The sequence below is a fragment of the Oncorhynchus tshawytscha genome, linkage group LG04 (assembly GCF_018296145.1).
Source record: "Oncorhynchus tshawytscha isolate Ot180627B linkage group LG04, Otsh_v2.0, whole genome shotgun sequence".
NCBI lineage: Eukaryota > Metazoa > Chordata > Actinopteri > Salmoniformes > Salmonidae > Oncorhynchus > Oncorhynchus tshawytscha.
Window position 1 is genome coordinate 60,881,511 of NC_056432.1, and position 14,121 is coordinate 60,895,631.

The 14,121-nt window shown below is 43.3% G+C and overlaps 1 protein-coding gene across 2 annotated transcripts in view; it reads left to right on the forward strand.

Annotated features, from left to right (window-relative positions):
* The window catches only part of LOC112263610 (inhibitory synaptic factor 1-like), a 53,790-nt gene extending 46,287 nt beyond the window's left edge, over positions 1-7,503 (forward strand). For both annotated transcript variants that reach the window (XM_042320974.1, XM_042320975.1), the window contains exon 3: positions 6,152-7,503. In XM_042320974.1, coding sequence (XP_042176908.1) covers positions 6,152-7,003 — 852 coding nt within the window. In that variant the 3' untranslated portion in view covers positions 7,004-7,503. The remainder of the gene's footprint in view (positions 1-6,151) is intronic.
* The last annotated feature ends 6,618 nt before the right edge of the window (positions 7,504-14,121 follow it).

Sequence of the window (14,121 nt, forward strand, 5' to 3'; positions counted from 1 at the left end):
ACATCAGCTGATATCTCAAAGTGTTGTACAGCAACCCAGCCAAAACCCCCAAACAGCAAGCAATGCACGTGTAGAAGCACGTTGGCTAGGAAAAACTCCCTAGAAAGGCCAAAACCTATGAAGAAACCTAGAGAGGTGGCCAGTCCTCTTCTGGCTGTGCCGGGTGGAGATTATAACAGAACATGGCCAAGATGTTCAAATGTTCATAAATGACCAGCATGGTCAAATAATAATAATCACAGTAGTTGTTGAGGGTGCAACAGGTCAGCACCTCAGGAGTAAATGTCAGTTGGCTTGAGAGTATCTCTACCGCTCCTGCTGTCTCTAGAGAGTTGAAAACAGCAGGTCTGGGACAGGTAGCACGTCCAGTGAACAGGTCAGGGTTCCATAGCCACAGGCAGAACAGTTGAAACTGGAGCAGCAGCACGGCCAGGTGGACTGGGGACAGCAAGCCAGGTAGTCCTGAGACATGGCCCTAGGGCTCGGGTCCTCCGAGAGAGAGAAAGATAGAAAGAGAGAAAGAGCGAATTAGAGAGAGCATACTTAAATTCACACAGGACACCGGATAAGACAGGAGAAATACTCCAGATATAACAGACTGACACCCCGACACATAAACTACTGCAGCATGAATACTGGAGGCTGAGACAGGAGGGGTCAGGAGACACTGTGGCCCCATCCGATGATAACCCCGGACAGGGCCAAACAGGCAGGATATAACCCCACCCACTTTGCCAAAGCACAGCCCCCACACCACTAGAGGGATATCTTCAACCACCAACTTACCATCCTGAGACAAGGCCGAGTATATCCCACAAAGATCTCCGCCCCGGCACAACCCAAAGGGGGGCGCCAACCCAGACTGGAAGACCACGTCAGTGACTCAACCCACTCAAGTGACGCACCCCTCCTAGGGACGGCATGGAAGAGCACCAGTAAGCCAGTTACTCAGCCCCTGTAATAGGGTTAGAGGCAGAGAATCCCAGTGGAGAGAGGGGAACCAGCCAGGCAGAGAAAGCAAGGGCGGTTCGTTGCTCCAGTGCCTTTCCGTTCACCTTCAAACTCCTGGGCCAGACTACACTCAATCATAGGACCTACTGAAGAGATGAGTCTTCAATAAAGACTTAAAGGTTGAGACCGAGTCTGTGTATCTCACATGGGTAGACAGACCATTCCATAAAAATGGAGCTCTATAGGAGAAAGTCCTGCCTCCAGCTGTTTGCTCAGAAATTCTAGGGACAATTAGGAGGCCTGCGTCTTGTGACCGTAGCGTACGTGTAGGTGTGTACGGCAGGACCAAATCGGAAAGATAGGTAGGAGCAAGCCCATGTAATGCTTTGTAGGTTAGCAGTAAAACCTTGATGTTGTTACTGAAACAGTAATAAGTGGACTGGATAGGTCACTGTAGCTACAACTGTATTGCAGTTGAGCTACAAAGGACCAAATAACAATTCCATAGAAAATGGCGAGGGGTGGATGGAAACCAGTGGCCTTGCACCCTGAGGTCCAACAATTGTGCCACAAGGTTTCCTGTTATATTCTACTTGTCAGCATTTGTAAATATGAAGAGTGTTTAGCTCTATTCAAAAGAAAAAGTGCTCTTTTACAAGTCAGGTGTTAAGCCAAACAATGTTTCAAAGCCGATTCTGTGTCGTGGTCCAGCTGCAATCTGCTGTGACATCATGAGCTATGGAACCCAACAAAAGGATGTGATTTTACTCTAAAGCTTGTAATTACTGTTGCTGGTCCTCATTGTGCTCTCTCCATACCAAACACAGTGTGTCCCTCACTAATGACTTGTTCCTGATGTGTTCATTCATCCTTTACGCTTAGGCAATCTGTTTACCCAATAATTCACTCTATAGCTCACTCATGCCACATTTTTCTTTCTTCCTGGAAGAAAAGACTGAGATTACTGATCACTGTTGCTGCATTGAGCCCATATGTTGTTCTTGCAAGTTCAAATCCCCGAGCTGACAAGGTACAAAATCTGTTGTTCTGCCCCTGAACAGGCAGTTAACCCACTGTTCCTAGGCCGTCATTGAAAATAAGAATTTGTTCTTAACTGACTTGCCTAGTTAAATAAATCAAATAAATAAAAAATATGTGACCTAGACTGTTATCAAGCTAAATTTGCCTACATGCTGGAAGCTGATGACGGTGTAACAGTGCCTGGGAGAGAGGGCTCACGGTGGGTTAATCTTGGGGAGAATATCTCATGATAGGATGTGAGCTGGGCCACCAATGATGTTTAACGACTATAATCATAATTTGTAGCATTTAAATATCTTATCTTAGCAGATGTGTCAGTCAAAAAGGCTTTGGCTGGTAGTCAGTGTTTGCCATTCTTTTGTATTCAAATCCATTTTGTTTTTTACAAAAGGGATTTGTCTAACATATTATGACTGGAAATGATATGCCTCTGTTCTTTATTAATTGATATCCAATTAAGGCAGTTAAATTAGGTCAGCGTCAGGCGTTCAGGCGGACTGGTGAAATGATTCTGACAGACCATACTTTTCTAAACACATTGATTCAATTACATCCCTTTTTTTTCCCAGGATGAGTAATCAACTAAACAAAGCCATTCCATTCCCTCTGGGTGTGAGAATCATCCCGCATTAGTTTAAAGTCTGCAAATCATTCAACAGACAGGTTGGTTTACCCATTCAGCTCGCCGCTTAGTGCCCCCACAGAGGATCTGCTCCCACAGGGCTGACTGTCAATGGAGGAAAAACATAGCCCTGGTACTGAAGCTCCTGTGGCATGCAAAGCTGCTCAGCCAGGCCTGGCACACCCACACAGAAACCTATGCACGCCATACACAAACCTGACAATCTGTTTACCCAAAGCCCTATACAGATACACACGTCACATGCCTACATTAGATATACTACAAAGAAACAGAATGATTGAAATCAGGAATATGAGGATGGGCTGTTCCAAGACTGGTTCAAATGCAGATGGTTGAATTCACTACCATGATATGGACTATGATAAGAACAGGACGCTTTGGGTTTGTAAATAATACAAATCGGTACGTTTTGGACAAATATTGCATGATAACACCCTCCATCGCTCCTCTGTTGTATGATGTACTGTAGCCTCCCTATAGTCCCTGTGAGAACTTCCAAAATGTTTTCCTCCATCTGTGAACAGTTGTTGGTGGGCAATGCAAGGCTTTATTCTTTTTCTATTTTCTAAATAGACACTCTACATACAGTGGGGCAAAAAGTATTTAGTCAGCCACCAATTGTGCAAGTTCTCCCACTTAAAAAGATGAGAGAGGCCTGTAATTTTCATCATAGGTACACTTCAACTATGACAGACAAAATTAGAAGAAAATCACATTGTAGGATTTTTAATGAATTTATTTGCAAATGCAGATGCAGATGAAAATTACAGGCCTCTCTCATCTTTTTAAGTGGGAGAACTTGCACAATTGGTGGCTGACTAAATACTTCTTTGCCCCACTGTATTTATGTAAGATTCTGTCCTGTCGTGATCTGTCAGAGATTATGAAGCTCTTTGATGCCAAATGGCTGTGTTTGCACTAGATATCACCTGAGCAATCAGTTAGCACATCAGCTGAATGATACTGGGTTTTTAATCAGGGTATTTGTGTAGTCAGGTCTTTGGGACTGTTAATTGCTCCTTTAAAGTCATTGTGCTGAAATAATTAATTAGGGTTTTAATCCCTCATGCAGACAGGGGATTGTTTTTCTGATACTGCTCATTTGATGTCACAATGAGCAGTTGAAAGCACAGAGGCAAATAGCAAATAGCAGATTTAGGTGGAAAAAAGATCAGCATATCTCAGCTCTTCAACAAAAATGTTGCTCCAATTCCATATGCACATGTTCTGAGAAACACTAGTATTAATTGTGGAATGGTTTAGAGAAATGTATCACTTACAAACTACATGAATGCTGAGCATTTTTCCATTTTACAATAGATTGCTTACGAGAGCGCGATGTGTTGATTAAGGTGCTCAAATGTCAAGTGTTTGAGGCTCGAATTTTATGTGCCATCAGCAAATCAACAAAATCAATGGTGTTGTGGGTTCAAGTGCTTTCTATTCATGAGACCATAAACACTCATACAGCGTGGGTGGGTGCTGATGAGGAGTATTGAGGTTGATTTTGCCAAGCCAGGTTGATAAACTACCCTGCTAGTTTGACTCCCTGTACAGTGGGTGAAAGTCAAGCTTCATTACGGCTTGATTTAGTGTGAAGTACATTTTCTTCATACTAGTAGAATGTATAGGTATCTTAAATCGAATCGTGTAAAGAGTGAAAATGACTGCATAAAATAAATAATTCAAATACGGAACTATATTGTAGGCCTGTGCTTTTAAAAAAAAAAGGGAAATTACGTTATTTTAAACTAATACAATTTCTCAGAGAAAGAGATTTTGTTTACCAAATGATAATTTTCTTTCTCAAAAAAGGTAGGGGTCAAAATTATTGGCTGTTTTTAATATCTTTGAATACCTCACCACACGAGGTTAACGGCATTGAGCCTTAAAAAACACATTGGGAGGGATCTTAGACCATTCCTCCATACAGAATCCTTCCAGATCTTTGATATCATTTTACTGCTCTTATGGACTGCCCTCTTCAGTTCAAACCACAGGTTTTCAATGGGGTTCAAGTCCGGAGACTGAGATGGCCGTTGCAAAATGTTGATTTTGTGGCCAATGAAACATTTCTTTGTGGATTTCGATGTGTGTTTAAGGTTATTGTCTTACTAAAAGATCTACTTGTGGCCAAATTTCAGCCTCCTGGTAGCCTCCTGGTACTGAATAAAGTTCATGATGCTGTTAACAATGGCCCTAGGACCAGTGGAAGCAAATAGCCACATAACATCAAAGATCCACCACCGTATTTTCTATTTTACCTACTGTAAAATATGGTGTTAGATCAAATCAAAATCGAATCAAAGTTTATTGGTCACGGACACAGTAAATTAAGACATCAGAATGAGCATTATCAAAACGAGCAATGTCCGGAATATAAATAAATATATACATGCATGTATATGAATGGTATGTATAGACAGTGTAGACAGTATATGAATCGAAAAGGTATGTACAGCAGTAGTTATATAGTATGAGCCATGACTAGAATACAGTATAAAGTGGTTAAAACAGTATGTAAGCATTATTAAAGTGACCATTGTTCAATGATTTTATGTACATATGGCAGCAGCCTCTAAGGTGCAGGGTATAGTAACAGGTGGTAGCCAGCTAGTGACAGTGTCTTACAATTCAGGGCAGATCTTTGATGTTATGCTTCCACTGTTCCTAGGGCTGTTGTGAAGGTCAACGGCATCACAAAATTTACCCAGTATAGGACATTTTAGCAAAAAAACTGGTTGTCTCTGCCAGGAGGCTGTATCTTGGCCACAAGTGGATCTTCCAGCAAGACAATAACACCAAGCACACAACAAAATCCATAAATAATTGGTGAATTGGCCACAAAATCAACATTTTGCAATGGCCATCTGTCTCCGGACTTGAACCCCATTGAAAACCTATGGTTTGAATTGGCAGTCCTTAAGGGCAGACGAAGGATATCAAGGATCTGGAAGGATTCTGTATGGAGGAATGGTGTAGGATCCCTCCCACTGCATTCACAAACTCATAAAACATTTTAGAAAAAGGCTCAGTGCCGTTATCCTCGCAAGGTGAAGTATCAAAAGGTTGCCAATCATTTTCAACCCTACCCTTTTGAGATATGCTTTATTACTTACTAAACAAAATCTCTTTCTCTGAGCATTTCTAGTAAAATACTAGAAATGACAATACAATATAGCTCAGTATTTGTATTATTGATTTTAAACATGTAATTTTTGCTCATCTTCATCAAAGGTTTCAATCATTTCAGACCCCACTGTATGTCTTCACAGTGGACGTTAAAACATCATATTATTGTAAAGTAGTGTTTAAAAACATGTCTATACCTTCAAATCATCTGCCCCCCTCTCGCGCCTCCCTCCTTGCTATCCCAGGTGGTGTGTGAAGTATTTGTCTTGATAATGGAAAGGATATTCATGTATAGTTAACAACATATTAAGTCAAAAACATAATGTATAATGATGTAGACCATATCTTCTAAACATCTATTCTGTCCTCTCTCTACTCTTCTAGGTGGTGGGTCAGATCGACAAGCTGACGTCAGACTTTGACTTTGACCTGGAGCTGGATGACTGGACAGTGGCCACAGCGAGCAGCACGTCCAGCAGCGAGAGGGGCCTGGGAGAGGCCTTCAGGCTGGACTTCCTCAATCCTGACGTGCTCTCAGACAGCTGGGAGTTCTGCAGCTATCTGGAGGCCTCCGTCGCTGCAGCAAACGCCGCCCACAAAGCAGCGCCAACAGAGCAGCCCACGGATGCAGGGCTGGAGCCGGGGGCGGGGCGTGGGTGCATCCCTACCCAGACCCAGACCCCAACCCCACCCCCCACAACCGCCTCAGCCTACTCCCAAATGAATGGGGGGCTGCCCATCCCTAACGGACCTCTCATAGTCACCCCAGACTCGTCCAGTGCCAGCGAAGAGGCCACCAGCTCCACACACAGCCACAAGACCTCTCGCACGTCTGGCACCAGAGAGAGAGTCCGCTTCAGTGACAAGATTCTATACCACGCCCTGTGCTGTGATGATGACGAGGAGGATGAAGAGGAGGGAGATGAGGAGAAGGGCGGCTGTGCGACCCCAGACACTGACGATAGTGAGCCCAGTCCTAGTCAAGCCGGCTCGCCCACACCACCGCTCTCCTCCTCAGAGCACTCCGTCCTCCATAACTGTCTGGACCCTTCTTATGTCTCGTTCCCAGTGAACGTGGCAGCGGGGACTCACACGCTGCCCAGAAAGGGTCTTCTCAATCCCGCGAGCTGCCGGAAAAAACTGCTACGGAACAGCAGCACACAGACTGTTTCAGATAAAAGCACCCAAACAGTACTGCCCTATATTCCAGCCAAACAGAAAACAAAGGACCACTGAGAAACATTAACTTTACAACAACAGAACTAATGAAAAAGGACTGTGTACTATTTAATATTAAATACATAGATCATAGATTAATACACAAATAAATAAATACATATTAATTACTAAATAAATACATGATATGGGAAATTACTCGACTACCTAAAGTCATTCTGAGGCTCAGGGAAATAAATGATAAAGGCAGTTCCTTATGGCAGTAACAGAGAGAAAAGGGATATTGACGGACCAAAAGGCTAGTGCCTGCTAATGTTAAGAAATGGACCGAAAGGATTCCCTATTTCTAACCATTTGCAACACTTATTGAGATTACTAAAGCAATCTTTTTTCTAGGAAGTTGAAATTGTTCTGAAATCGGAAAGTAAATGTGAAGAGGTCGTTTCCCTCCTCGTACACCAGTATAAATCACGAGAAAATATCATGCTTGTTCTTTAAGATGTGGTTAAAAAACACTGCACATTCTGTACACTGAGAATCTGTATAAACATTGTCTTTTTCATCTTCCAATTATTTCAAATGTCAAGGGGGTTCCTGGTGTAACAACAGGGAGTGTATCTAGATGCACAAGTCAAGCCTTCTTCTCTCTTTGATGTCATCATAAGTGAGTCAAGGCCCAGAAAAACATGGTTTGACCTGCCCTTGATTTTATTAATCAATTCAATAATTTATCTCTTGATCTGCTGCTGAAACTGTAGTTGTGGAAAGTAAGAAGAAAAACAGGTATTTCTGTGAGATTCTGTGCTCCAACTCCACAATGTGACATTTCCACTTGATCTATCCGTTCCTCTCTGCAAGGGAGCAAGGTTGTTAGGGGTGAGGACTTGAATAGAAGTGCACAAAGTCAAGATGCAAAAGGTTATGTCTCTCCATTCTGAATCCCAGTAGGGATTTGGACTCAATAGAGCAGCATTTTATTCACAGGGATTATGCCAATAGCAGTGCTGATCAATAAGGCTGATTGAGAGAGTGCTGTGAGAGGTCTCTCTGCTGAGCAGGCAGACCCTGCTCCTGGGGGCCCACAACAAAAACTCACAGTTAGACCTCCATCTATTTCCTCTGCTATTAGTGGCAGACATGGACAGACGCAGCCTTCAAGAAAGAGATTGGCATTTAAGAAATGTGTGGCCGGGCGTGAAAGAGTGGGTGCAGACAGAGAGAGATGGAGAGAGAGAGAAGGGGGGGAGGAGAGAGAGGAAGAAAGAGAGGTGGGAGAGTGAATGCATTGGAGAATGCAGGAGAGGGTAAAGGGCTGACCTCACAAAGAAAATGTGCTGCTAGATTGTTGTTAATCAACCCTCGGAACACAATCATTTCCCCTCTAATCACCAGGAGCTGACTCATGTCTCTGAGGATGGCCAGAGAGAACTCTCCTCCCAGATACAGATCTATTACTGTCCATAGGCCCCCAACTGCCCTGGGCCCCAGGTTATAGTACAGAAGAGAACACACACATAATCAGGATTGGACTCTTTCAAGGACAATCCTTGACTACACATTCCATATATTTATCACATATTTTACATCTCAATATCTTATGTAAAGGGATTTTGTTAAAACACACATAATGAACACATCTATAATGTTTTCAAATAAAATAAAATCAAATGTTATTAGTCACATACACACGGTTAGCAGATGTTATTGCGAGTATAGTGAAATGTTTATAGATATGAAAGTGCAGCAGGTAATATCAAAACATTCCACAAAAAAAACTAATATCTAACAAATTCCACAACAAAGCAGTGACAGAGTGGCTAAGATGCAATAGATAGGATAGAATAGATAGTGTAGTTAGTATACAGTATACTGTATAGACATATGAGTTCAGTAATGCGAGATATGTAAACGTACTTAATGTGGCATTATTAAAGTGACAGGTGTTCCATTTATTAAAGTGGCCAATGATATCAAGTCTGTAGGTAGGCAGCCACCTCTCTGTGCTAGTGGTGGCTGTTAACAATCTGATGGCCTTGAAATAGAAGCTGTTTTTCAATCTCTCTGTCCCAGCTTTGATGCAGTTCTACCGACCTCGCCTTCTGGATGGAAGCGGGGACAACAGGTAGTGGCTTGGGGCTTTGTTGTCCTTGATGATCTTTTTTGCCTTCCTGTGACATCGGGTGTTGTAGGTGTCCTGGAGAGAAGGTAGTTTGCCCCAGTTGATGCGTTGTGCAGACTGCACCACCCTCTGGAGAGCCCTGCGGTTGTGGGCGGTGCAGTTGCCATACCAGGCTGTGAAACAGCCCGACAGGATGCTCTCAATTGTGCACCTGTAAAGGTTAGTGAGGGTTTTTGGTGACAAGCCACATTTTTTCAGCCTCCTGGGGTTGAAGAGGCGCTGTCTGTGTGCGTGGACCATTTCAGTTTGTCGGTGATATGTACATCGAGGAACTTAAAACTTTCCACCTTCTTCACTGCTGTCCCTTTGCTGTTTCCTGAAGTCCACGATCATCTCTTTTGTTTTGCTGAGATTGGGTGTGAGGTTATTTTCCTGACACCACACTTCGAGGGCCCTCACCTCCTCCCTGTAGGCTATCTCGTCGTTGTTGGTAATCAAGCCTACCACTGTAGCGTTGTCTGCAAACTTGATGATTGAGTTGGAGGCGTGCATGGCCATGCAGTAGTGGGTGAACAGGGAGTACAGGAGAGGACTGAGAATGCACCCTTGTGGGGCCCCAGTGTTTAGGATCAGAGGAGTGGAGATGTTGTTTCCTACACCACCTGGGGGCGGCCCATCAGGAAGTCCAGGATCCAGTTGCACAGGGCGGTGTCGAGACCCAGGGTCTCAAGCTTAATGATGAGCTTTGGAGGGTACTATGGTGTTGAATGCTGAGCTGTAGTCAATGAACAGCATTCTTACATAGGTATTCCACTTGTCCAGATGGGATAGGGCAGTGTTCAGTGTGATAGCGATTGCATCGTCTGTGGACCTATTGGGGCGGTAAGCAAATTGGAGTGGGTCTAGGGTGACATGATCCTTGACTAGTCTCTCAAAGCACTTCATGATGACAGAAGTGAGTGCTACGGGGCGATAGTCATTTAGTTCAATTACCTTAGCTTTCTTGGGAACATGAACAATGGTAGCCATCTTGAAGCATGTGGGGACAGCAGACTGGAATAGGGATTGATTGAATGTGTCTGTAAACACACCAGCCAGCTGGTCTGCGCATGCTCTGAGGATGTGGCTCGTGATTCCGTCTGGGCTGGTGGCCTTGTGAGGATTAAAAAGTTAAAATATTTTACTCACATCGGCCACAGAGAAGGAGAGCCCACAGTCTTTGGTAGCGGGCCTTGTCAGTGGCACTGTACTGTCCACAAAGCGTGCAAAGAAGTTCTTTAATTTGTCTGGGAGCAAGATTTTGATGTCTGTGGCTGGGCTGTCTGTAGATCCTGCCACATACATCTCGTGTTTGAGCCATTGAATTGCGAATCCACCTTGTCTCTATACTGATGCTTTGCTTGTTTGATTGGATAACTACACTGTTTGTATTCGGCCATGTTTCCAGTTGCCTTGCCATGATTAAATGCAGTGGTACGTGCTTTCAGTTTTGCTCGAATGCTGCCATCAATCCACGGTTTCTGGTTAGGGAAGGTTATAATAGTCACAGTGGGTTACAACATTTACTATACACTCCCTTATAAACTCATTCGCCAAGTCAGCATATACGTCAATGTTGTTGTCTGAGGCTACCCAGAACATATCCCAGTCCACGTGATTGAAGCAATCTTGGAGCGTGGAATCCGATTGGTCAGACCATTGTTGGATAGACCTAAGCATGGGCGCTTCCTGTTTTAGTCTCTGCCTATAGGAGGGAAGCAGCAAGATGGAGTCATGGTCAGATTTGCCAAAAGGAGGGCGGGGAGGGCCTTGTATGCATCCTGGAAGTTAGAGTAGCAGTGGTCGAGTGTGTTACTCACTTGCGTACTGCAATTGATATGCTGATAGAGTTTAGGTCGCCTTGTTCTCAGATTAGTTTTGTTAAAATCCCCAGCTACAATAAATTCAGCCTCAGGACGAATATCTCATTGAGGCTGCATTTATTGTAGATGGGGATTTTAACAAAGCTAATCTGAGAACAAGGTTTGCATAAAGTCCAGTGAAGTTCCTTGATGGCCGTCTTGGTTTCCACTTGCGGGGGGATATACGCGGCTGTGACGATAACCGAGGAGAGTTCTCTTGGGAGATAATATGGTTGGCTTTGATTGTGAGGAATTCCCATTGTACTGAAAATCCTGTTGGCTGTATGGACTCCGACAGCATGTCCCAAGCTAGCCATGTCTCCATGAAAATGAGCATGCTACAATCCCGAATATCTCTTTGGAAAGCATCTCTTGCCCTAGTTTCGTCAACTTTGGAAACTAGGGACTGGACATTAGCGAATAATATACTCGGAAGCGGTGGGTGGTGTGCGCGCATCCAAAGCATCACTAGAAGACCGCTACTGCACCCTCTCCTCCTCCAACGGCGTTGTTTTGGGTCTGCCTCTGGAATCAGTTCAAATGCCCCGGGAGGTGCAGACAAAGGATCCGCTTTGGGAAGGTCGTATTCCTGGTCGTCGTGCTGGTTGTGCTGGCAAGTTTATGTTTCTCTGATATCCAATAGTTCTTCCCGGCTGTATGTAATAACACTTAAGGTGTTCTGGACTATCAACGTGAGAAATAATACATAAAAAACAAAATACTGCAGTTTCCTAAGGACTTGAAGTGAAGTTGCCATCTCTATCAGCACCATCTTGGTTTCCTACTAAAGAAAGGCAGATTATTGATCTGTAGGCTGGAGTAAAGGAAGCATAGCATGAAACAAAACCAAATATGTTGCTCTGTGAAGCACAGTATCTTGACTGGTCCCCTGTGTAATGGGTCCTATGTGTAGCTGGTGTAGAGAGTCAGGCACAGGACAGCAGATATGAGTAATCAACGTACTTTTACTCAAAATGTCAAATATACAAAGTAACAAATACACGCACACTATGACAGACTGAAAATACAATAAACAGTCACTCACAAAAAAACATGGGGGAACAGGGGGTAAAAAATTAACAAGTAATTGTGGGATTGAAATCAGGTGTGTAAAACAAAGACAAAACAAATGGAAAATGAAAAGTGGATCGGCAGTGGCTAGAAAGCCGGTGACGTCAACCTCCGAACGCTGCCCGAACAAGGAGAGGGACCGACTTCGGCGGAAGTCGTGACACCCTGATATGAGAAACATGGTCATGTCTCTAGTCTCAGTGGTGTGCTGGTGAAGAAGTGAAAGTGGAATTTTAGTTTGCAACACCTAACACACTGAGTAATGCAGAGTAATATTCAAAGATAAGGGAAACAATATCATGCTATTTTAAAATGGTTACCCATTATAATACACTCTTTGACAAAATGTCAATTGAAATAATTATCTATTAATTCATTATATTGCATACAAGTGCCCTCCCTGTATTTGGTGAATCAGCTGAGAATACTTTGAGTGACTGCAAGGTAAGGTCAAAAATGAGCAATTGAATAACGCAATGCAAAAATATTTCTCAGTTAGTCTGAGTCCAGCAAGAATACATAGATATTTTGTCTAAGCTCACACATGTACAGAGATTTTGGTTGTGGCTTTTGACTGAGAAAATGTCTTTACTCTAAACCCAATATCAGCTGATAAGCACTGCACTAAAGGAAGGTGATAACCACAGCATATAGTATAAACACAGCCGTTTCTCTCAATGGGAAACCTCTCCTTTAGGTCAGGATACATTTCAAACTCACATGGCAACGGGCATAGACATCTTGGTGATGAGTGAGAAAGGAAATTAGCCTCTTTAATCGGTGAAACGATCATTTCAAATGTGATGCTGAGACAAAATGGAGAGGATGGAATCATGTATAAATTATCGAAGCAGCAGCGACGCACTTGTCTTGTGGCACGCTTTCACATTCTCATTCCGTCTTGCTCTGTTAATCCAGGTAGTCTGTGTCTGTCTATGAGAACGATGCATTGAACAGAGATCAATGGACGACTCCCGCAGCATTGGCTGCCATTTCACTGCTAGACGGAACATCAACAGGTCATCACACTCATTAGCATAAACAAACAAAGCTGGAGCGGTACGCAGAAAAAGCATCAATCAGACCAAAACAAACTAAGTCCTTATTGTGAAGCCTATACAGCCCCAAGGCATTTCATTTATATGGAGGGAATTTGAACTTCCAGTCTTTTAATAATCATATCCATGATGAAATCACCCCTGGCTGCAAGTATATAGCCGTTTGGCACTGGAGTGGAATACATTATCATTGACGATGAATGCTAGATATTTGGACAAAACATTAGGAATGTTTCTCTTGCCAGTAGGCTAGTTATTCATTTGTAATAGGGCATTTCATCGTCCCTGGTCCTCTATAGGACAAACTGGAGAGGCATCCAAAGGTTAAAGAATATAAGCACACGGATGCCAATGATTACTGGACAAGCAGGTGAGGTTGTTTTGTGGTGGTGTTTAATGAATGTGAGGAGTTATAGCAATACTATGTGTGTGTGTGTGTGTGTGTGTGTGTGTGTGTGTGTGTGTGTGTGTGTGTGTGTGTGTGTGTGTGTGTGTGTGCGTGCGTGAGTCATAGCATTTGATTTGACGTCACCAGTAAATCAATCTTAGAGCCAGGCCGCACCCTGATCAATGCTCTAATCACTGCCCAGAGGGCACTGTTTCTGTTTCAATGATCACCACAAGCTCACAAATTAGCACTGTTACACTGATGTAAGACAAATGTACTCCATGTATCACTATGCAAATAGTTGACGTGACCATTTTACGACAATCTGAATAGGTTGTGATACTTCTGTGATTACTGTAGATCTTAAAAATACAAATTTAGTGGGTGCTTATATTTGTTTGATTTCACATGTAGAAGTGTGTATTGTACATGTGTGAATTGGAAAGGTGTTTTTTTCATATCCCAACTCACCCTGAGACACCCTCAAAATGTGGGTATCAACAGTAACCCTGGAGCAATTAGGGTTAAGTATCTTGCTGAAGGGCATATCGACGGAGTTTTCACCTTGTCAGCTCGGAGATTCAAACTAGCGACCTTTTCGTTACTGGCCCAATGCTCTAACCGCTAGGCTACCTTGCCAC